The sequence below is a fragment of the Gallinula chloropus genome (assembly GCF_964237585.1).
Source record: "Gallinula chloropus genome assembly, chromosome: 8".
In the NCBI taxonomy this organism is placed as follows: Eukaryota; Metazoa; Chordata; class Aves; order Gruiformes; family Rallidae; genus Gallinula; species Gallinula chloropus.
Genome location: NC_140093.1, coordinates 4,528,407 through 4,551,582, shown reverse-complemented (window position 1 = coordinate 4,551,582; position 23,176 = coordinate 4,528,407). Strand labels below are relative to the sequence as shown.

At 51.2% G+C, this 23,176-nt stretch overlaps 1 protein-coding gene across 1 annotated transcript in view; it reads right to left on the bottom strand.

Annotated features, from left to right (window-relative positions):
* Positions 1-55: 55 nt before the first annotated feature.
* The window catches only part of INPP5D (inositol polyphosphate-5-phosphatase D), a 53,501-nt gene continuing 30,380 nt past the window's right edge, over positions 56-23,176 (bottom strand). The window contains exons 5-28 of the mRNA XM_084267655.1: positions 22,516-22,656; positions 18,613-18,700; positions 17,811-17,891; positions 17,561-17,632; positions 17,231-17,354; positions 16,006-16,112; positions 15,430-15,532; positions 14,610-14,806; positions 13,754-13,871; positions 13,170-13,266; positions 11,672-11,810; positions 10,930-11,038; positions 10,695-10,783; positions 10,381-10,462; positions 9,223-9,312; positions 8,947-9,060; positions 7,428-7,510; positions 6,334-6,421; positions 5,426-5,575; positions 4,617-4,710; positions 4,288-4,395; positions 3,383-3,655; positions 1,274-1,850; positions 56-821 (exon numbers count right to left, since the gene is read on the bottom strand). Of these exons, the coding sequence (XP_084123781.1) occupies positions 819-821; positions 1,274-1,850; positions 3,383-3,655; positions 4,288-4,395; positions 4,617-4,710; positions 5,426-5,575; positions 6,334-6,421; positions 7,428-7,510; positions 8,947-9,060; positions 9,223-9,312; positions 10,381-10,462; positions 10,695-10,783; positions 10,930-11,038; positions 11,672-11,810; positions 13,170-13,266; positions 13,754-13,871; positions 14,610-14,806; positions 15,430-15,532; positions 16,006-16,112; positions 17,231-17,354; positions 17,561-17,632; positions 17,811-17,891; positions 18,613-18,700; positions 22,516-22,656 (3,127 nt within the window). The 3' untranslated portion in view covers positions 56-818. The remainder of the gene's footprint in view (positions 822-1,273; positions 1,851-3,382; positions 3,656-4,287; positions 4,396-4,616; positions 4,711-5,425; positions 5,576-6,333; positions 6,422-7,427; positions 7,511-8,946; positions 9,061-9,222; positions 9,313-10,380; positions 10,463-10,694; positions 10,784-10,929; positions 11,039-11,671; positions 11,811-13,169; positions 13,267-13,753; positions 13,872-14,609; positions 14,807-15,429; positions 15,533-16,005; positions 16,113-17,230; positions 17,355-17,560; positions 17,633-17,810; positions 17,892-18,612; positions 18,701-22,515; positions 22,657-23,176) is intronic.

Genomic DNA, 23,176 nt, shown 5'->3' with positions numbered 1-23,176 from the left:
CCGTCCGTCCGTCCGTCCGTCCGTCCCTCCCTCCCTCCCTCCCTCCATCCCTTCTTCCGTCCATACTCTTAGGCTGCCTGTGGGCCCTGTCTGTTCTCCCATTTCTGCACGTAGTTCTGGTGTTTCCCTTTGTTCGTTAGGGGGTAGGAAACCGCTACCTCCTAGGGAAAAAGGAAACAAAACCCAAACAAAGACCCACAGCCAAGGGCCAGCCCTCGCACTCAGCACGAATAATGAGTGTGCGCCTCACCCTAGAGGCAAAGCTGGATCCCTTGGCAGCGTGGGACATCTGTTGGAGTCTGCTATTCAGAGTCCTTGCCCACCCTGCCCCAACTCCTTGCCTCCCTGGACAGGACATGCTTCTGGAGCTGTACCGCTTTCAAAATGCTTCCGTTTACATATCACTCCTTAATAAGAATTCAGTAATACAAAACAGCGACTTTGCTTTTGTAGAAAGGGGTGGTCCTAAAACACCCCCCTTCCATCTCATAGTCCTTAATACCGTACCTTCCTCTTCTTCAAAACATTTACTAATGCGTGTACTTAACCACCTGCTTCTTACTAGAAGTACCAAAGTGACACTACAAAAGGCTAACTTGCGTTTGGCATTGTGGTCCTGGCTCCTCTTGGTCTGAGCCACGTAGGATAGACTTCCCAGCTAGAACACTTCCATAATCATAGGGAGGGATCCACCCCCAAGAATAAAATCCTCAAGTCTTTTTATAACTAGACCAGAGGACATCAGTGTGAACAAAGCAGTAAGCGCCATCTTTCTTCCCGTCAGGATTCCTCCTTGGGTACCATCTGCTGCGTCGTTCTCACTGTAGAGACAAGAGAAGACATCAGCTTGTCTATTGCCAGTTCTAAGAGTTTTGATGGAGAAGGAAATAAAAAGACCAGCTTGCTCAAGTGGGCTCTCTTTATCTCCCAGACACATTTACTGAGACCTCCCCTACTCCTTCTACCCGGCTCGTGACATTGTGGGGAGGGGGAAAAACATAAAAAGATAGAAGAAGAAAACAAGCAAACAAAAGCCCACCAAAAACCCCACCAGCTCAGAACCAGAGCCGTGTGATTATTCCAGTAGCAAGCTCAGTACTGGGTTGTGAGCTCCTAAGTGTCTCCCATAGGCAACCACTTATAATCATCTTTTTAGTCAGGAAAAGCAGAGCAAGAGCACAGTGAGTAAGCCAGCACTACTCTTGTACTGTTCTGCTGCGACACCACGGTCTGGTGGAACTTCCCCCCTGCCTCACTCCCGCAGATAACACACCGGTGTGGTTGTCCTGCCGACCGGTCCCTCTTCTGTCCGATGCTTCCCAGAGTGTGGCAGCTCTGAACTGTCCCGATAGTCTCGGCCCTTGGAGTTCTGCATGTCCAGCACCGCCCGGCTCTTGGAGGGAAGGGGCGGCTTGTTTTGCTGTGCCTGGATGCTGGGGCAGACTTCAGACCTCGATGGCTTGACTAGTTTCTTGAGCTGTGCTGAGTTCTCTAATGGTGTTGCCATCTTGGGCTTGCCTTGTACCTTTTCCCCTGTGCTCTTTTCTTCGGATTGGCCGGAGCACGTGTAGGACCGAAACCTCTGTGTGGGGACTGGGAAGGGAGGGGATGGCTGTTTGCTGGAGGTCTTGCTGCTCTCGGGCTCCTGTGACTTGGTGAGATGAAAGCTCTGATCAGGCAGCGGCGGCTGCTCTTTTCGCAAGGCCTTGGGGTAGTCCTGCTCTTTCCTTGGGGGCACTTTGCCCTTAGAGCCCATTGAGCCGTACAGGGGGTTGTCAAACATCTCTGGCATCTGCTGTCCCTCCTCCTGAAGCAAAGCCTCCACTGTGGTTTTCCCCAGTTCAGGTGGCCTGCAGTCACCAAAGCCGGATAAAAAGGAGACTTGTAAAGAACAGGCAAGAGACACTGACTGATTTAAAGAGAAAACGAATAGGAAACGAGCCTGATAAAATTAAACTGACTGTGCAAAGGGGAAGCAGGAAACAGCTAAACTCGGGGGGGGGGGAGTGGAGAAAGCAGAGCTGTGCATTGTTTTTACTCTGTTTAATCATTATTAACATGACAGCTGAGAGCAGATACGCGTGGCAGTGTATCAGCTCCCTGCTGGACTACAGCCGTGTCAGAGTGAGCCTTGGCTTCTCTTTAAGCAGAGATAAGTGACCGAGCCAGACTGTGCCAGGTGCATTGATGGGCCTGTGACATGCCCAAATCTGAATTTAAATATTAGTAAGAATCCTCAGACCTGGCAGAGAGGATTGAAATGGCTGTCTGGACAGTCAGTGTAAGAGCTTACATCACCCTGTGGCATTTTACAGCTAGGTCAGTCTCCTCTTGGTAACAATGCCACATGGTGTTCCCAGGGAAGGGGTAAAGCTCCTTAACCGCACCCAAACACGTGGGATCTAAGTAATAGCTATATACTGTGGGGTGAGGCAAGCACGGGTGTTCATGAGCCCTCAGACTGGAATGACAGCACAGCTGTGTGACAGACAAGGTTTCGAGGGTTTGCTATGACTCAGCCTGCTTTGCCAAGGCTTCAGTCGGAAGAACCACCACGGTACTTAAAAGATCTGCTAGGACATCACTGAACAGAGTGGAACAGGGGTGAGCGGCACAGGTTCTCTGGGTGACTTCACATGAGCTGTGCTCCTTGCTTAAGCTGGTTTTTCTGGAAGTCAGCCCATGCAGGAGCAAAGAGCTGAGAGCACATGTGAAGCGCTGTCAGGTGCGTAACAGACTGAGGCAGTCCATGCAGACTGAGGCAGACCCTGCAGAGCTGCAAGGACTCTGCACACCCCAGCTGACACACGTTTGGTGAGAAACTCTAGCCCAGGCTCAGAGAGCAGCTGTCACTGTAAGAGAGGCCTGGAGTGAGGACACTGATTGTGCACACACAGAAGCGTGGAGTAGCCTCATCACTTTGCTAAGTTGGGTAGGGATGGGATGGATGGAAATTCTGCGTCAAGGCTTGCGACAGATGCAGCACATGGGTGCTACCTTCTGTAGCCAGCTGGGCATCTGCACGGTAGGGTCAGGAGAACTACAGCTAAAGTGCATCATGTACAACATGGGGGGGGGGTGGGGGGAAGATCTATGCCATGCTCTTCCCTCTCTGTCACTGCACTCAGCTCTGTAGTCTTCTCCTCTTCTCTTGGTAGAGAGTTAAACTCATACATGTATTTTTGGCTTTCCTTTCACAGAAGTCTGAGAAACTACTACACTAAGTTTTCTTTGAGGATGTAATGTCTGAACTTGTGACCTTCCCTTGTGTTCCACCTCTAGAAATACAGAGACTTGAACTCTCCATGCAGACAACGGAATAGTGACAGTGCAGAATGACAGGCAAGGTGGGGGCTACCCCCAGAGCAGAGCTCAGACTCACAGGTACTCCTGACTCCGGCTACACATGCTTCTGTTCGCTGGAAGCTGGAGGGATGTTTTTGGAGAGAGGGGAGACAAGGAGGGTGATGTGGAGGGTGGCTGACTCGGCCCTATTACGGAAGTGGTCTCTTTGGGCTGCTGCTCGTAGCTCCAGAGGGAAGGCGGCTGGTCTGGCAAAGGCACTTGCTTAAGCTGGCTGGCTGCAGAGGGTTGCTGAGGGAAAACAGCCATCCCCAGGTAGTTGGGGTTACTGACGTCTGTGGGAATAGAGCTGCTGAAGAGAAGAAATATTGTTAGGAAGGTATATGCACAAATACTTCTCTTTGTTTTGTCTTCCTGCCAGCTACAGAGGAGTTGGTGCCCACTGCCTGCTCAGATTCAATACCACCTACTTTTATTTTCCTTTTTTTGCCACCGTTACTTCAGAATCAGAGACTTAAGTGGGTGTCCTGTTAGCACCTCCCTGCCCCAGGCCACCGGAGAGGAAGCAGCTGGGTCAGAGCCACCTTCCCCAGCCCCAGAGGGTTTCTCCGGCCATGGCAGATGCTTTCACTTCCAGGTTGTGGAGAGCACTTGGCTTCTGCAGCTGCATACAGGGGCTTTTATGGGTTTCTGGGCCAGCAGCTCAGCTGGCAGCTGCATCAGGACAGCACCAACGAAGAGGCAAATTGCAACACGGGGCAGCGCTATGCAGCATAAGGATGTGATGTGAGGGACGTTTGGCCTTTTGAGGCGTAGATGAACAGGCAGAAAGAAGGAAGCTGCCTGCAGAGAAATGCACCTGGGAAACCGGAGCGGAAGGACAGCCTTGTCCAGAGGTGTCCTATGACTCCCAGAAAAGGAAAGACCAGCAGCTTGAGCAAAGCTTCCCACCCCAAGCTGGCAGAGCTAAAGCAGCAAGGTTACCGTAACATATCCTCCTTTCCCGGGTTGTCTGGAGAAGAGGAAGCGCTCCCCCGGTAGCGAGCAATGGCTGCTGCCTCTCTGGCCATCAGATGGGTAGATTTGGACATTCTGTTGGGAACAAAAGAGCCTTTTTTAAGCAGAGTGCAAGTACCTACTCTGCCTGGTGCATTCTCAGGTTCTGCAGCTTTGGGAACAGAAGCATCGGAGAGCCACAAAAGCAGCTCCCCAGTGCTCACCAAGCCCAGGAATGCCGCTCCCACAGCAAGCCTGGCTTTGTGTTTATCGAGCCAGGCAGCTCCCCGGGCCTGACTTACCCACTCTCCTGTTACCTGTTAGCCTGGTCCCAGTCTTTGCAGGGCTCTAAGTTGGTGATGTTCTTTGGTTTCTGCCCAGCGATTTCATCACGCTCAATCTTGACAAAGTCTGAAGGAAAGAAAAGGCATGATAGTGCTCTGGCATTCCCCATTCCCTTAGTTTGCTGTGTTGCTGCTTGCACCGAGGCGTCTCTCCGATGATCAGAATGTCAGCGAGACATTTTTAAGCAGTTTTTATGCGATTATGTTGCCAGCTGCCCGCTAACACGTATCGTGCTTGGCTGACACAGGGAGAGGCGCCTATCTTGCAATGCAAAGGTCACAATCCTCCTCACAGATCATTCTGCCGTGACAGCAGAGGTCACAAGGCGGGTTGGGTCTCCAAAAGAGAACCCCAGGTAGCAAAGTGTGGGATCTTTTAGCTGAGGAGCTGCTCCTTGAGCCTTGTGTGCTCCCTCCAGACGTTCCCCGGGGTGACAGATGCCTCAGCATCTTGTGCAGCCACAGCGAGTGGAAATCAGTTGCCACCGTTCAAAAAATTCGGTATCGGTGACAGACAGGGGGCCCTCTCAGTCTGCCGAATTTATCTGAATGGTGAGAAACCCAAATGGGATTGCTGTGTCTTTCTGACAGAGTGCAGGTATACTCCTGAGAGCTATAGCGATGCTCACACCTCCTTGCAGTCAGCCTCAAAGCCAAAGCTCTTGCCTCCTTGGGACTAAAAGCACTGCAAGGATAATTTTCAATTCCTTGGCAGTTATCAGTAACCTTTTGAAAGGGATACTCTCTAGAGCAAGTGCTGCAGAGATGCTCTCGTTCCTTACCATACAGCTTCTCTCGCTGCTTTCCTTGTGATGTCTGTAACTTGATTTCACCTTGGAAGACCCCCGTGTTCTCGCCATGGTGTGTCAGAACGGTGTGGATGGGAACTAAAGATTCCGTTGCTTCTATTCGCAGGGCGATGCAGCCTTCACCTAGGGTGTGACAAGGAGACAGTGAGCCTGGGACTGAGGGGAAAGGCATCGAAAGCTCCTTCCTGCATCAACCATCTGCTGTTGCTGTGCTGACAGGGCTGGGAGTGCTGGAGAGGATCTGCTTTGGGTGGCGGTAAGGAGGGTGGCATCTCTGGAGAAATCAGGGGCGTTCATTTCACTTCCTTCACAGGTCTGTGAAGGGCTCAGGCACTGGAGACACACACAGGACACCAGGACGTGCCAAGGTCCCATTACTGGTGAGTAGGACGCAGGCCTGGGACTGCCGTTTCAGGGAACAGGATCTCAGCAAAGGGCCGCCTGTGGACAGGGACCACAGTCTCCAGGCAGCTGGAATTCAGAAGCGAGCAGGGCTGGCAATGACTCTCCTGTATCCAGCAGAAATGCCTCAAGAAAGCGCAAGTGAAACGGGACTTGTACGTCCTGAATAAACCCATTTAAACAGAGTGACTCCTGATTCACCACTGCAAAGTACTTTCTTTTTAAGCTGCTGCTCTTTTAGGGCTGGTAAAAGCTCACACAGATCGATGGTTCACTCTCAGATGCCTCTAATTGTCATTACCTCACAAAATACTGCCTGAGATGTATTTCTGTACACGTTGGGCTCTACATCAGAAGTCAGAGCATCACGGATGCTCCGTCTATAGGAGTTGCTTCTGGTCTCTCCCACTCTTTCAGCAGTTTGGAAAAATCTAAGTAGATTTTTTGACTCACCCAGAACTTTAGAGCCAGGCACTTACCATAGGATTCATCACTGTCTGATGACTTAATGCTGATCAGGATGTGTTGATCCAGTAGGTATTCTGGGTCTGAAATAATCGGAGTCAGCTGCAAAGGCAAGCCAGCATGGGTCAGGGCAATAGGTGGTCAACATGGAGAGAGCCCTCCCCCTGCCTCAGCCCCAAATGAGCAAAATTCAGCTGGACAGACCCACGAGGGGATGATGTCACCCCCAGGATCAGCCTTTGTTGGAGATCCGTGGTAGGAGCATCTGCCCTTTTAGAGTCCCCCCACTCAGCACCTCAGACAGAATGATACAAATCAAACACTCCCATTGGGCTGCCCCACAGTTTTTTCCTACGGTGCAGACAGAAAGCTGCTCTAGGAGGCAGTGATCTGGGCTCTGAGTACTGTCTGTTCGCAGGAATCTGTTTGGCTGTTGTTACAATCTTTTCTTGTAGAGTCTTTCCCCAACCTCTCTGTGTAAGGTGCACCTTCCAACACCAGCACTACTTCTTTTTGGCTGTTTGGAAGGGTACAGACACATATATTTACTCCCAATCCAAGAGCTCTGATAGTTCTTTGAGCTCCCACCATGCCAGGACATGGAAAACAGCTCCAATCTGAAGGATACAGCTTGTCTCTGACACTGACCCATAGAACTCTGCTTCTGGCCATCGATGGACTTTTTAACATGGGTCAAATTCTCAAAAATACCAAAAAAACCCCATCTTTGTCTCCCAGGGCACAGAAACTCAAGCACAGCTATTTTATCATCCTAAACCAGAGAAGGGCCAGCTTAAAAGACTCATCAGCATAGCCATTGTCACTAAAACGGTGACAGAACAGCCACTCTCCCAAGTGACATAGTTGGGCCAGCAGAATTCCTGACAGAGATGGAAGCATACTGCCCAGAAAGTCCTTTCCTGCTTAGAACATCCCTGTTTAGCTTCAGCCCCTCCTGCATCCTTCTAGTCCCTCTGGAGTGTAAACAAGACCGCAACCAAGTTCCCGAAAGCAGCGCTTATATAAGCAGTAGACATAACGCCGCGTATGGGGTGCAGACAGAAGGCTGCTCCTTCCAGGCGGGTGTGGAAGCACAGTCCTGATTTACCTTGGGAAGAGCATCCACGAACTTCACCACAAGCTCCCCTTCATTCCCATCCTCGTTTTCTCCTTCCTGGCTCTTTACAAAACCTGCAGAGCGATGAGAAAGGAGTTCAGCAGATGAGAGACAGCAAGAACTTGGCTACAAACCCAGTTCAGGCGCTACAGCTCGAAAGGCCTGTGACTATCAGGCACGAGTTTACGAAGTATTAGAGAAGCTTAAAGCCTGAGCTTTGGGTGAACATTCACACAGTAAACTTCCAGGTGGTTTTACTGGAGCATTGTTAAATGGTTTTATTTTACAGTTAAACTTGGCACCGAAAAGCTCGGTGCATACATGGACCGGAGGATAAGAACATGACAGCTCTTCCTACGCCACTCAAGATAGCACACTTTTGAAATTCTAATTTAGGATTCGTAATACACTGTTTCCATAGAAATTTATGCAAATTTTGATACAGCCAAAAAAAATAATCTTTTATGGAACTGTCTTTGACACAGCGCTCTGACACGCGATAATGCGATGAAGCACACACCGAAGGCACGCTGTCCCACTTACAGGAGCTGTCCTGTGATGGGGAATGGCTTAAAAAAGCCCACAGCAGCAAGGGCATGTAGGCTCGAGTTACATAAACAGCTGAGGCTCAGCCCTGCAGCCCCACCACGTACGCAGCCCCACGTACGGCACCGAACCGCTCACTCTCACTCGAAGCTGAACCACCAACAGGCTCCTTTTCAAACCAGGGTAATTAAATCGTTTCTGTTAGCACAGTGCAGGTACTTTGCTTTGGAAGCACCTGCTCATCTGCAGCAGGCATGGTTAGAAAAGTTATCGACCAAGCGTTCGCTAAGTAGAGAACGTCTGTGTGGTAGGAACACCACACGCTTCTCTCCGAGAGGATCGCATTGCCAAATGGCATGGAAGGAGGTGGAAGGCTACCTGCTGAAGCACGAGGGGCAGCCCAAGGGCTCTGGGTTTGGGGCTGCACTGCTGACAGTACAGGATGACTTGTAAACCACAGCAAATCACAAGGGCATTCCTTTCTTTGAGCTGGAACGAGTGTCTACTTGTTCAGCCTGGAGAAGAGAAAGCTCTGGGGGGACCTTATAGCAGCCTTCCTATCCCTGAAAGGTGCCTATAGGAAAGCTGGGGCAGAGCTGTTCCTGAGGGCATGGAGCGATAAGATGAGGGGGGAGGGTTTTAAACTCAAAAAAGGGAAATTTAGGTTGGATATTAGGAAAAAGTTCTTCCCTCTGAGGGTGGTAGATCACTAGAACAGGTTGCCCAGAGAGGTAGTGGAGGCCCCATCCCTGGAGACATCCAAGGTCAGGCTTGATGGGGCTCTGAGTGACCTGATTTAGTGAAGATGTCCCTGCTCACTGCAGGGGTCGGACTAGATGACCTCTGAACATCCCTTCCAACCTTACACACTCTACACAGTGGTTTATTTAGATCAAACCAGGAGCAAACGATCCAAGCAAGCAGAAAACGTTGACAGAAAGAAGGAAGGTGGGCAAACCCGTACTTTCTAAGCAGCTAGAGTGGAACTCGATGTAGAACTTTGTCTGGGACTTGGTCTTCAGAGTAGCGTAGCAGTGCAGGAACTCTATCTCCCCTTGGGAATCTGTGTACTTGGAGTCTAGGGAAGAGGAGGGGGAGACAACGGCATTTTCAGTAGGAGACAAAGAGAGGGCGTTGTTGAGGGGACTCTTTAAGAATCAGTTTTTCTTTCAACATGTACAAAGCACCACGTTTTCTACCCGAAGGTGATGGCGGCATCCTTGCACCCAGCCTGACTCACCATTCTTGGAAACAAACTGTGAGGTCACTCCCACTTCGAACGTGGCGAAGACAGGACTGTGGTCACTTGTCGTGATGTCAGTGGTGCAGCCTGCCAGTGAGAAGGGGAAGATGGTTACTGCCCCGCGCTCCTGCTCTGCGCTGGTGAGCTCACTGCGACAGACACGTTAGCTGGTCATCTCCCAGCAAACCTAACAGTCCCTGTGGGAGCTGTCTCTAGTCCCAGGGGTCTCTACACAATCTCAAGTCAGCCTGTAGGAATCCAACTCTTTTGCCAAAGTACATGAAGGTTTGCTCAATGGACACAACTTTCCTGTGTCGTTGTGCAAGCGACTGTCAGTGTTAGGTTTGCCCAGTACAAAAAAAGCCTCTGCAGGGTTCCTGGTTGCCTCTGCAACATGCACAGCTAATTAAAGCTCTAACGTGGCAGGAAATCACACAAGAGCAGTGCTGGTGCTACATCAGCGCTACAGAGCAACCCTTGGCCCCAGACTAACAGCGAGCGCACGAGGTCATCACTCAACCTGAGCGCACACTGAGTTCCAGTGTAGGAAACCATCAACATTACCCACTGCAGTGCTTGGTCCTATGCAGTCAGTGACATTTCAGGGACTAGTATCCCCAGTCTCTCATTTTTTTAACAGGTCCAGTGGGTTTTCTCTCTTCCCTGCACTGCACTTTTGTGATACTTCTCAGCAAGACAGGGACCAGGCTCTTGGTGCCATGTGGTCCTTCTGGAACACGGTTTGATAGGAGAGAGACGTTTGCAGCTCCAGCCTCTGCAGACTGGGCTGTGCATGCAGGGTCTGCCCTGCTGGCACCATCAGTAAGGAGCTGCCGGTGGTACGTGCACAGGTGGCTCTAAGGAGAGCGGTGGCTCTTGCCAAGAAATAAGTGGTGTAAAGTGATCCCACAGTGTGGCCTAAGGCTGGACAGCCACAGCTATCTGAGAGGCATTCTGCTTATAAAAGAATAACAGAACCAATTCCCAAGCATGCAAGGTTACAGGCAGGGAGATTTGGCTCTGCTCTGCTTGGTTTAACATCAGGTCCCTCTATGCTGAGTGCCTGGCAGCGCAGGGAGATCCTACAGGCTCTGCTCTGAATCATTTCCGTTTCAGACTGATTGCTTTGCTATCTACAATCTGTTATCTACCCACCATAGGACTGACACACAACGTGCACCATGGGGTATGATTTCCAGAGCACTCGATCACACCAGGATGGCAAATTGTACTTCATCTGCAAACCAAAGGAGATGCAATGTCAAGAAGGAGGGAAGGGACCACTTCGCGAAGGAGCAGGACATTCACTTGCTGAGCACCATATAACCACATCAAATCTTTCTCTTTGCATTTGCTCCTTTCTTTGAAAGGGCAGAAAATGGAGAGCTTGGGTTTGGTCACTTGCTTGTGTAGCAGTGACCCCTCCTCCTCTGCTCTGTACTTCCGAAGAGGAATGAGTTTTCACCTACCCCTGTGGCTTTTTGCTTGGTGTAAGCGTACTTCTCCCGGGTGCCTCTTTCAAAACGGTAGGTTGGAGCAAAAGTAATCTCTTCTTCCTCTAAAACAGAGAGATGGTTTGGACTGTTAGGAACCCTTGTACAGGCAAGACAGCTGCTGCTCTGTGCACCCTGCCTGCACCCCATCAAGGCCGGCAGAGAAGGTGGATGGAAGCGGGAGGAACCTGCCGATAGCTCAGAGTCTTACCGAACTGCAGAAACACCTTTTGGTCCTTTCTCTCTATGAGAAGCTGGTCAAAAGCCAGCAGCTCCGGATACTGCTGCTGCCTGATCTTCTGGATAATATTCTCTGCTTCCTGCCAACAGGGAAACAGCAGAGCTGCAGATGATGCAAAACCTTATAAATAATCCCTTCACTGGTGAGCCGGCAAGTGGTTCTGAACTGTTTCACAGCGCTCTGCCCCCTCTCGCTGCCCCACCTCTCCCTTCGTTCAAAGGCCCTGGGCTGTGCTGGGTGGCCAGACATTTATCTATTGAAATAAGCATCCTAATGCCCACACATCCCCTACACAAGCATGCACACAACCAGATGCACGTCAACACCAGGCTTGCTGTTGCCTCCTGCCTGCTGAAACCTACCCGGTATTTATCATGGCTTGCCTCTTTCCAGGAGCCTGTTCCGAGCCATTAGAAGCTAACAAACAGAGCAGAAAGGCAATCTCTGCATCGAGCTGCTCAGGGACTTGGCTTGCTCACAGTGGGGAGGAGGACTGGGAGGGCTGGGGCAGCAAAATGTGCCAGGTGACATTCCTAGCGTGCCCTGGGCAAAGGGGATTTCCTTACTCTCCCTCAATTGGAGTCATGCTCGTGCCCTGGGGATCCCTGTTGCCTCCCCTCTTTCTGCTGTCTTGCCCTAGATTGGAAAGAGACAGCGCTTCTCTAGTAACACGGGACTGTGTCTCTCCAGGGATTCACACGGAGTCCCTCACCGTCGGGGGTTGTTCCACGCGGTAGTTCAAGTCTCCCAGCCAGAAAAGATGAGTAAAGCGATGAGTGATGTTAAACGGACTGAGCTTCTTATCTCCCAGTGTCAGGAAGCGCAGGATGCTCGTGTAGTTCTGGTTGCGTCTGTCAAGACAAGAAACATCTGCCTGACATACTAAATTGCCACTCCATTTCCAAATACCTGGGCTGGCAGCGACTCCTGCTTCACCAGACAGGATCCCATCCGGCTCAACATCTGGAGAGCAGCAGAGCAGGAGCTGAGAGCTTGCCACCCCCCCCACCACCTCGTGCTGATCCTCAGCAGACAGGTCTGGGTAACGTGCTTAGAGTCTCCCAGTGAGTCAACCTACTTCAGGCAACCAGCACTGCACCACAGCTCTCACACCGCAGCTCGTGTGTTGTGTGGCCAGGGTTGCTGGGGGCAGGGGGACAACCTGCTGTGAGGAAGGGGCAGCGGCATTTCCAACAGCCTGAGGCTGTACCTTGGGTGTCAAGAGTGTTTCCATCTGAACTGTAAGGCTGGAGAGCTGTCCTACAGCCGCTTCCACAACCTCCTGGGGCTGTGCTTTTCTGAGCTGCATGTCCTAGAAACCCAGCACTAGATTGTTGCCTTCAGCAGCAAACACATCACTAGATTTTGGCAGCTAATCCAGGCCCCAGGGAACCCTTCCATAGAAGTTAACTCCATCAGCAGCAAAGACCCTGCACAGAAATCCCACACCATCTGTTTTCCGGGTCCCAGGCTGGGAGAGATGGCAAAGCCAACCTCTTCATGTCAAGTCCTCTGTGCTTTCAAAAGCCAGCTCCTTCCAACTGCTCCAGCTCCTCCCAGCGTGGGCACAGATCTCCCACCGACGTCGGGATCTTTGCCTTGCACTCCTGTGCTGCACAGAACCTGCCTAGACCATGGGAACTCGTTTCATAGCTGGTTACAGAGAATTAGCCACGGCAGAAATCTTTCTGTGCTCCACGCCTCCCCCTCGGAGCGGCTGACAGCGTGCTCTGCCGAGCAGGATCTCGCAGCGGTGCCCAAGGCACACCACAGCTCCTGTGCTCGCAGCGCTGTGCACAGCCAGGAGGAGCACACAGTCCCTTTCACCACATCATTCTGGGCTGGGAAAAGCCTTCCCACATCCCTCCGAAACACTGTAGATGGGGGAACTGTTTTCTTCATGTACTGGGCTCGTGTGACAGGTCACACAAGTGTCATGCGAGACACTGACACTTGGCTCTGACATTGTTTTGCTGTCCCGTTCACCCACACCCACGGGGCATGGCCATAGAGCAGAAGACCCTCATTGAAATGGAGACACAGTGAGCAGTGTCTTTAGCACAGGCTGCCATCCCAGGAGGCATTTAACGATGTTTTATGGTCAGGAAAACATGCTTTGTGACTGTCTGGTGGGCTCTCCTCCCAAACACAACCCAGGGGATTTCACCCTGGGTCCACATCCAGTTTTGAGAGGGGAGGATGTCTCTTACCTTTGTTTCTTTTCACTTCCCGAAGTCAAATGGCTGTTAACAAACCCAAAGGAGGTTCCATTAAACATGAATGACACCCCCACAGCTCCTTTATTACCTGGAAAAAGATAAGCAAAACCGTCAAGAAATCAATCCCACCTCCAGGCTGAGTCTAGCAAAGACAATAAAATACCTAGCACGTCTTAAGTGCAGGATGGAGCAATAACTTGACTTAATCAGCACAGAAGGAATGAGCACATACAGCACAGATTGTGGGAACAATGCTAGAAAAATCAGTTGAAGGGGAAAGAAGTGCAATTTCCCTGTTGAACCAAAGAAAGAGCAACCTGATAGCCAAAGGTGTTTGCTGGGGGGGGAGGAATATATATATATATACACACACATGCACTAAGCATGCACACAGATTTCCTCTCCTATGGCATAAGACGTAATCAGTGCGGGTGGGATTTAACTTAAGTACCACTAGTGTCACACAAAGGGAGTCAAAGGAGTCTCGTGGAGAAAGAGCTGTTCCATTTCAAGGAGAGTGTTGGCACAGACTGCACAGGCCTCAGCCCTCAGGACAAGGCCAGCTCGGCTCTCACCCAGCGTGTTCGCGATGCCCGTCTTCACGTTGTCCGTGCAGATGTGGCTGATGCGGTTCTCGTGTTCTGGCTTGGCCAGTACAACGATCCTGATGTTCCAGAGGGTGTGGATTGCTATCTGCAGGGAGGGGGAAGGTGAGAGGTTACGTTTCTGCACATACCTGTGGAGCTGTGCTGTAGCTTTCCTGACTCTCCTACACAACTTCTCTCCCCTGTGCTTGGGAGCTGCTTTCAGTCTCTGGAAGGATCTAGCTATTTCTTTGGGCTGTTTCCTAGTGAATTGTTGGGCTGCCTTGCTTGCACAAAACACAGTTCCCCAGTCACCACGAGTCAGGAGTCCTGTTCTCCTGTGGCCTTCCAGATACATTTAGTTTTGCTTCTTGACCTCACCAAAACTCAGCACTGTCCAAACCCAGTCTTAATATGGTTCAGCTTCTTTTCTGATCGTGCCTGCGTGCTGTTACATCCCGTTTTGAATGTGCAGTAGCTGGGGGTGAGGTCTGGCTGCAGCTGGCTTAGAAAGTTTTAGAGTCTCCTCCTTTATGAAGGTCAGAATACCACCACCACTTGACACCTGTGCTTGGCATCTGCCCCCTGCTCCCAGGCTGGCAGGCGGAGGGGCTTCATGGCAGGGTCCCTGCTCTAACAGTAGCAATACGCCCACCTAGCCAGCTCCAGGGGAGGGTCTTGTGGAGTCCATGGACAGATCCAGTCCGCTCTCCCTCACCCAAATGCAATGACAATACAGGGAGGGAAGGGCAGGAGGTGCAGGCACAATGCCACTTAGTCCCCTCTCTCTTGTATTTGCACAACAGGTGCTCTCCCCATACGCCCAGGTCATGTGCAATAGCCTCACCACTTTGAAGCTGATACTGGTGATCTCCTGCAGGGATTGCCTCAGCGTCTCCAGCCACTCCTTCTCCCCTTGGGGATCCTCCTGGGTGCCAATCACATAGATGTCATGAGGAATGTAGTCAGCAGTGTCGTCACGGGTCTTCCCCTGCCCCTTGGAGAGAAACCAGGAGGTGATCTTCTTTGGGGGAGGTGCAGCACCTTTCATTAACAAATCAAACACCAAAGTAAGTCAGAGCACGTTCTGTTAGACCCAGGACACAGCCAACCCATGAGCACAGGCATGTGCTTCACGTTCACTCGGTCCCATACCAGTTTCACACTGGCCAGGGCACACTGAGATGACACATTAACCCCACAAACAAAGGCTTGAGGCTGCTTTGCCCATCTTCCCATTTCATTAGCTTACCAAGGCCAGGCTGGGCCAAGAGCAAAGGTAGAGAGCTGCACTCCTGGCCTGCCACCACCTCTACCTGACACCTGTAGTACCACTGAGCACAGACAGCTCTGCTTACAGCAGCTGAATGAGGCTTTTCTCCCAAAACAGAAAAAAATAACTTAAATCCCACCATCCTCAACTACACCCTGTCCCCTTCCCTAAAGAAGCTCTCTTCCCAGACTGGACACGATCTGTCCCTGGCCAGGTTCAGAAGCAGCTGCTGTGCAGTTAGTCTAGATGAGCTCTCCCCCCATCCCAGGGGAAGACAAGGCTGGTGTAGAGATCTGCTGCAGAACAAACACTGTGTCTGGGGCTCATTAGGGTGGGTGAGCACACATTTTGGCAAGTGTCTGAAAGAACACCCAAGTCAGAAGGGAGCCCATACCCATATTCCAGGTCCCAATGAAGATGGTGATCATATCAGGCTCTGGTTGCTCCGAGTGTTTATTCTTCATCTGCTGCAGAAGTTGGCAGAACCCTTCTCTCTTCTAGACAGGGAGGAGTGGAGACAATTAATGAGATTCTTAACTCCTCCAACACCACCTCCTGAAAAACTAGCTGAACCAGGAAGCTCCCAGCACACTCCAAGGGTGGATTTGCTCTCGGATATGCTGAAGCCTTCCAAGAGGCTGTCTTTCCTGGGGTACTTTCCTAGCCACTTACCTTGCACATTACTTTAACAAGTGCTGAGCTGGTCAGGAGAAAGCCCTGACTTCTCTTATTTGCCTACATGGACCTTTCTGCAGCTACCCTCACGCGACTCCTTGCCAACAACCTGTTCTGCTTTAGTGCCAGCATCCAGGTATGGTCACCCTCTCCTGTCTCCCTTTACACAGTACACTTGATCCTTTTCTGGATGCTTCCAGAACACAGGAGACATTTCCATCCTTCCAGAGTTCCTCTTGCCACCAAGGAATGCCCCGTGCATCGCTCCCACCCAGGTAGAACGTTGCCTACATACCTTGGAGTCAGAAAACACATATTCCTTCCGCTGTGTTTTTTCCTTCTCTGTTTCCAGCACAATCACCAGCTTGTTAGGGACCTTCTGGGACTTGATGAGCTGCAAGACTAAACAGAGACTGGGTGTTAGGAGCTGCAGCCACTGAAACTAGAATCCCACCCAAACTAACAGGACCCTGCTTGCAGGCTCAGGACTTTCATGGCCTTTTATACCTGAGGCTCCCTTTGTCCCATGTAAATATATTTTACCATTGCTTAATCCTGTTCCCTGTAGGTACAGATTTGGCCTCTGAAGCAAAGAGGATGCCCAAAACTCATTGGAGCTCTTGCCTTTACCAAGCCCTGCACCCTGAAGTGAAGCCTTGGTGGCTGCCTGTAGGCAAGCTCTCTGTATCCCCAGCCAGCCTACATGTTTTCCTTCCCCATCTGCAGAAGAGGAGGTAAAACCTCATTTGGTGGTAAAGGTGATTAGTCCCCATCTAAAATAGCAGCTAAGTAATCATGAACACCAGCTGGAGAGAGCAGGGCGTGCCAGCCAATCTTCTCAAGCACTGCCAGCAACAGGTTGATTTTCCAGCAGGAGTGTGCCCAGGGGCATCGTTTCCTCTCCCATAAATCCTGCCCTGTCTGGCTGCATCTCTGTGAGCTGCCCACCCAGAAACACAATGGAACATGAGGGAGTTGTTTGAGCTGGGCCTGCACAGACCAAACCAGCCTTGCTGATCAGAGGAGATATTGATTCACACACACACACAAACCCATCCAGGGGAAATTCAATGAAGAATGTAACTCAAACTGAGTATCTGGCCTTTTATCATGAAAAATCATCACAGGGGTCAATATGTTTCTGCAGAATGTTGAGTTTTTTTCAAGTTCCATTGCTTTTCAGTAGAAAATGGGTCTATTGCAACCAGCTCCATGGGGAACCTTCTATCTAAACCTGCTGCCTCACAGCCCTGCTATCGCTGCCTTCATTTAGGCCAGGAGGCCAGGTCTAAAATTATCTGTGAGAGCTGGTTACCCCAGTAATGACCCCCTGCTCTCTGCTGGCCGCTCTGGGGTCAGGCAGAGTCAGGACTGCCTGGAGCCTTGCACAACACCTAGGATGTAGCAGAAATATCTGCACTCTGGGCCAAACCTCGCCTGCAGTGGGACCAAAGAGAACCCCTTCCCACCACCCAAGGGACCGGGAGTCTCAACAGCATTTGTGACCATCAGCATCTTACTCTTCTTGTGGGTATAAAACTTGTCTTCTGGACCATCCTTAGCTCTCTTGATAATCAGTTTTCCCATTTCCACATCAACCTTGAGATGTATTTTTGAGAAGATTCCAAGGGAGTCGCCTTTCACCTGTTGGGAAACAGTTATTCCCATGAGCTTCAGCCAGGTGTGATCCAAAGGCGACACGTGCCTGAATTCACAGGCACGGACCATCGTTACACCAGCCTCACTGGGCATCTCCCAAGCACTGGCACAGTGCTAAGCAGCATCCAGGAACAGCTGTTATCTCTGTGGCAGCACAGCAAAGCTCCCAGGAGCTGAGACACTGTGTTTACCTCGAAAGTGACGGGGGGGATGAGGGACCGCCGGTGCGTCGAATCAGGACCTTCAATCAGCAGTGCTTTCACCTGGAAAAGAGGTTACGTGTTCCAAATTGTATTTGGTGACTCTGTGCCAGGCTGTGAGCAATGAAGGCAGAGCAGAGAACGCTTACGGCAGCAGAGGGTTGCACTGGTGATGGCAAAGAAGGATAACTGGGGCAAATGATGACAAGAAGATAATATAAAATAGCTTGAAAGCTCTTACCTTTTCTTCAATGGAAGACAGCAAAGAGATCAGCTGGTTGAGTTTCAGTACGATATTGACTGGGCTGACTTCACCGAGCATCTGGTAACCCCAACATAGAAACAAAAAGAGAGGGAGGGAGATTGAGAGGAGCATCATTACCCAACCCACACAGCACAGCCTGGAAGCGCAGGAGCCTCGCACACGGAGGAAGGAGCAGCGCTCGTGCCGCTGCCACTCTCGATCCGGGATGGGCAGCACAGAGGTTTGGTGGCCATGCAGAAGTACGGGAGGGTGGAAGGATGATTTGGCAAACCTGGGCATGCAAGGGACTGGGCTTGGTGCCAGGGACAGGTTTGTATGACTAGGGATAGGTTTATATGTCCAGGTCTAGGGCTCAACATCCAGAAGTCCTGGACTTCTGGATTTCTGGGCTACTGGCAGGGAGAGGAAGGTCATGGGACTTAAGTGGGCTTGGGGAAGGAAGGATTTGGCAGTGAAACATCCTGGAGTGAAGTTTATGGAAAGAGAAATGTGCAGTCCTGGCCTGCAGGCTGAGGGAGGATGGGGTGATGGAAGTCCTCAGGCAGCTCGCTGGGCTTCCCCCTGCATCAGGAAGGAAGAGCAGGCAGTGGGGACTGCAGGATAAGTGTAACTGTGGGGCTATAACTCACTGTGTGCCCTCTGCACTGCAGCCAGAAACAGGCTAGAGAGAACAGAAATGGTAGCTGATCACCTGAATCCCACCAGTCATTGCTGTGCAACCAGGACCCTTCCCCACTCCACTCCTCCCTCTCCTCGTCCCACCTTCCAGCCAACTTACTTGTGAGCGCTGATGGATACCAGGGTGCAGCTGCTGCTCAAACACCTTCTGGATGGACTCCAGAGACGGAAGGGTCCTGGAGGCTTCACTGGGGACAGAGACACAGCAGAGGTGTGAGGCTGTGGATGGGTCCCTAGGTGGGTTAGCACCCTGGAGAAAGCCATGCACGGAGCCCCTGGGTACACGTTCACACCAGGCCTGCCCACACCATATGTCACATTCCTGTCTGCTGCTGCTCTGTGCCCTCTGAGTAGGTGGGATGAGTGATGAGGGCGTTTCTCAGCTGCCAACAAAGGCAGCTCAGACTCGGGCTGCTGACCTTGCCGTGCCACAGCCAAGGTGTGGGCACACCAGCTGCCCCTTGTGATTTGCTCTGCAGGTGGTAACTTCCTAAGCCTCCCCAGAAAGATGTCCCAGGCTGGACCAAACCTGAGGACACTGTAAAACTGGCATCAACCCAACTATGCCAAAGTGCACTCCAAAATCTCAAAGCCCAGCCAACTTTGATGCCCACAGATGCTCCAGCAGCAGAAGCATCCTGATTTCACACCAAGGAAGAAACAACCAAGCTTTAGGCTTTTCAGCTCACATGCCAAAGATGGGCTGGGCATAGCAAGGCAATGGAAGAACCGGGCTTTAACCTCCTGAACAGGAACCATTCGTGGGTTACAATGAAATTCCTTCAGCGTTTCCCAATTAGATTCCTTGGGAATCTCACTTGTCAAAACGCTGCTGTAGGAACTTGGCACAGAAGCCACACTCTGGTAATGCCAAGACTTGCCAGGGAAAGAGCAGCCAGGGAGCACAGCTCAAAAGGAAGAGGATGGTGGGGAGCAGTGTGAGTATGCTTGCCTTGTGCCTAGTGAGCAGTGGATATTGGTGATTTCCCTCACTTTCCTGTGTCTGAAAGGACCAGATTTTACTCCCTGTTTGTTGGGGAAAGTGCTCCAAACCCAAAGTGTGCCTGATCATCTGGGTGATGCTGCTCGGGCAGGGGGGGTTGGACTAGGTAATCTTTCAAGGTCCCTTCCAACTCCTAACGTTCTGTGACTCTTAAGACTGTCTGAAGATGAGATACTTGTCTAAGTGCTGAACCACTGATGATTAATTGCCTAAATGAAGCACTCAAATTTGAAATTTCAGTCTGGAGGACCTGCCGTGGGGCACACTGAAGTCCAGGACACTAGTAACAACCTACATTTGCTAAACTTGGTCCTCCAACATCACTGTTCAGCTTAGGATTGCCTACAGCCAGTGTCACCGCAGGTGGCCCTGTCCCCAAACCCTGACACCCACTGATTTCTGCAGCCACGTGGTCAGGCCCAGGAGGCAGTTGCAGGAGCATTGCCTGAAGTTCTGTTTGAAAAGAAGGAGAAGATATTTGCTGTGACCAAGGGGGCAGGATGTGTAGGCCATCTCTGGAAAGCACAGAGCAGCAGCTGCTCAAAGCAGTTCAGAAATGGTTGCTCCTGAGGAAACTGCCCTGGTTACTGCCCAGTGCTACGTGTAGCACACGTCTCGGGATGGGGGAAGAGCATCTGCAAGTGTTCAAACAAAAAAACTACCAAGTGGTTTGAACTGCACTTGTACCTCCTCTTGTTTTCTTCTCCCTGTAGTATAAAGGAAATACATGCAGTGATCTCCACTGATGGGGCAGAAGCCTCCGTGGTCCACGTACAACTGCACAAGTGCTGGTACCACAAGTGCTTGAAAAGCTGCCTGAAAAGCTCTACATGCAAATTATCCAGTGAGGGAGAATAAACAAGGGCACACAGAGCTGTGATTGATGACCAAACGACGGCTTCGGTCAGTAGCAGGCTGAATAGGCTACTGTGAGTGTTCTTCCCTTAGAGCTGGTAGGAAATTCTGAGCAAAGTCCACTCGCAGGGTAGTCCCCACTCCCTGCTGCACTGGTGCCAAGCTCTCCCTGAGTCAGTTTTCCAGTCCCCAGAGTATTCCCCTGACTTGGGAAACCCTTACATGCCAGTTTCTTTCAGCACTGAATGCTTGAAAGAGTACCCCACCAGCTTTACAAACCTTTGGCTTCTTCCAATTCTTAGTATATGAGCTGCCAGAGTGAACAGCCCCTCCTAAGAGTGGTCACCTGGGTGTCCCCCTGGCTCTGATAAGATGTGCCAGACCTTGGGGATTAAGGCTGCAGAAAACTCCCAGACACCCTGGGACTATCAGCCAGCTGAAGCGAAGAGAATGCTTGGGCTGGGTGGCAGAGATTCACGGGGCAGCAGGCAAGAGGTTCTGCAGAGAGATCTGATTGGCACTGAAAAAAAAACCCCTTCAAGTCCTGGACCTTCACAAACCCCCCTGAGAAGGCACCCCATCTGAGCAAAATGGTGCAGGAATGGGAAGAAAACGCTGGGGAAGAACTGTGTGAGGACACTGTCATGGCTACTTGCAGCCACCAGCAGCTTGCCCTGTGCTGTGTTAGTGGTGGTGCAACCAGCCCCCCCTGCCCTCACTGGGTTTCCACCAGCAGAACTCCTCACCCAGCTCTGTTCTAGGATGATGCTTTGCAAACTCCAGTCATCAAACTCCCCCCCCACAGAAAATCTGGAAATGCAAAGGGTGTCCTGGCACTGGAGAGGACTGTGGGCCCACTGCATGTCCCCTCCTGCTGTCCCATGTACATTTACGAAGGGCAGGGTTGTGAAACCCAGATAAGGTGAAGTAGAACAAGAAGTTGGAAGTGGAAAAAGCCAGCCATCAGCAGCCCAGCAGCACTGGAGGTATTTTACCAACCCCAAACTCTCACTTGTGATTTCATTACATTTTAGTTTCCGCTGTTGGGGTTTATTCTTAGGCAGCCACCTGGGTCTCCCGCTCCGTGGGCGGAGAGAAGCAAAAACCCTCGAGCAGGGCACAGGAGGAGGGCAGCTCTTTGCACAACCCATCCTCAGTCCTGCCAGGGGTTGGTCTGTGGGAGGCTGGCCTCTGGCAGAAGGAGCAGGCTGCATATTCTTCCACCTTTGCCTGATAAAATGGGCATCATACCCATCACTTCAGGGGAGCAGCCATGGTCCCAAGCAGCTGAGCACCTCTCTCACTTCCTGCCTTCCTTCCATGGGCTATAGCCAAGCAAATTAGTGTATCCACCCCTCATTGTAGCCCTTCCTTCAGCCCTGGAAAGCTCTAGAAGAACAAGACTGGGCTAGTAGCACTAACAACGTCACTTCTAACTTCATTGGAGAGAAGGATATTGCAGGCCACAGACAAAGGTACGTGCCCTCCACCATAGAGTGCTCTAAGATCTCTGCAAAAGTGTGGGCTAATCTCCCTGTTTGCTTGCAGGCAGCAAGGAGGGGAAACCACATCCTTCCATCAGAGAAAGAGGGATCTGAGAGGTTTTAGTTCCCTATTAGAGTTTTCCTATTTGGGGCCTGGCAGGTCTATAAATAGGAATGGTAAAATCCATAGCGTCTTGATTTGTCTCTCTTTTCCTTCAGGCTGGGCTTCACTGACACCAGCAGAATCACTCCAGGTTCAGAGTGGAAGGGAAATCAGTGTGTAAAGCATCGCTGCACACCCTGTGTGCTTGTTTCCCTAAGCAGCTCGTGCCTGACAATCCTGTGGGTGTCATTCAGGCATTACCAAATTATGCAGCTAATCAGTTAGTGCACTTTTGGTTTGTTTCTTTCTAAACAAAGCATTTAAAAAAATAAAGTAATGCACCACTGACTGAAACCACCCACGGGGAACCGTCACTGTCAGGGCTGCCTTGTGCAGAGATCACACATCTCCAGGCCAGAATCGTGGGTCAGGAGCTCTAACAGAAGGCTTTTGAGGGCAAGCCAGTTCCCTATGCCAGGTTCTGAAGGCCCCAAACGTGGAACCTACGTTGGAGTCCAGTGTTACAGCGTTACGCTCCGAAAACCAGCCCCTGGTTACCTGAAGAGTCCTTTGCAGAGAAGGGTAAGGAGTTTCTTTAGTTGAGGAAGATTGCTGGAGCCCGTCTGCACCATCTCAAAGTCACTGATGATGTGAACTCGCAGGTAATCCTGGATGAGTTTAAGATGCTCGTCGGGGACGCTGTGAAAGAAAGGGACAGGTGAGAAGCCAGCTCTCCTCTCTGCTCCCAAATGACAGGCAGCTTTATTAGTTTTTCCTGAAACTTCCACCGCCAGCACAGGCAGATGGGGGTGGGCTGCCTTGGATTTCAGTGTCAACGTGCAGCTCTCAGAGAAGTCCATGGATCCCCCCACCACACTGCTGGCACCTTCTCCTCTTCCTCCTTACCCAGCCCAAATCTTTTCCTCCACGACTGCCGAGTTACCAGGCCAGGGGAAATCCAGTGATGCTTTGTCCAAGCCATGGCAGGACCATTAGCCTTGGCAAGTAAAGACGGGCTGCTAACCAGCAGCAGCTCAGGGGCTCTGGGGAGATGAAGACTCCCTTTCACCTCACTGAGTTGCACCCTGACTCCAAACAATCCAACACAGCCTTGCAGGGGGGCTGAGACCACAGCCCTAGCCAGGATGCTCCCCTCCTATCTCTGTGGCCACTGGACTCCTGCACCAAGAAGAAGACCGTATGTGCCCTGAGAAGTGCA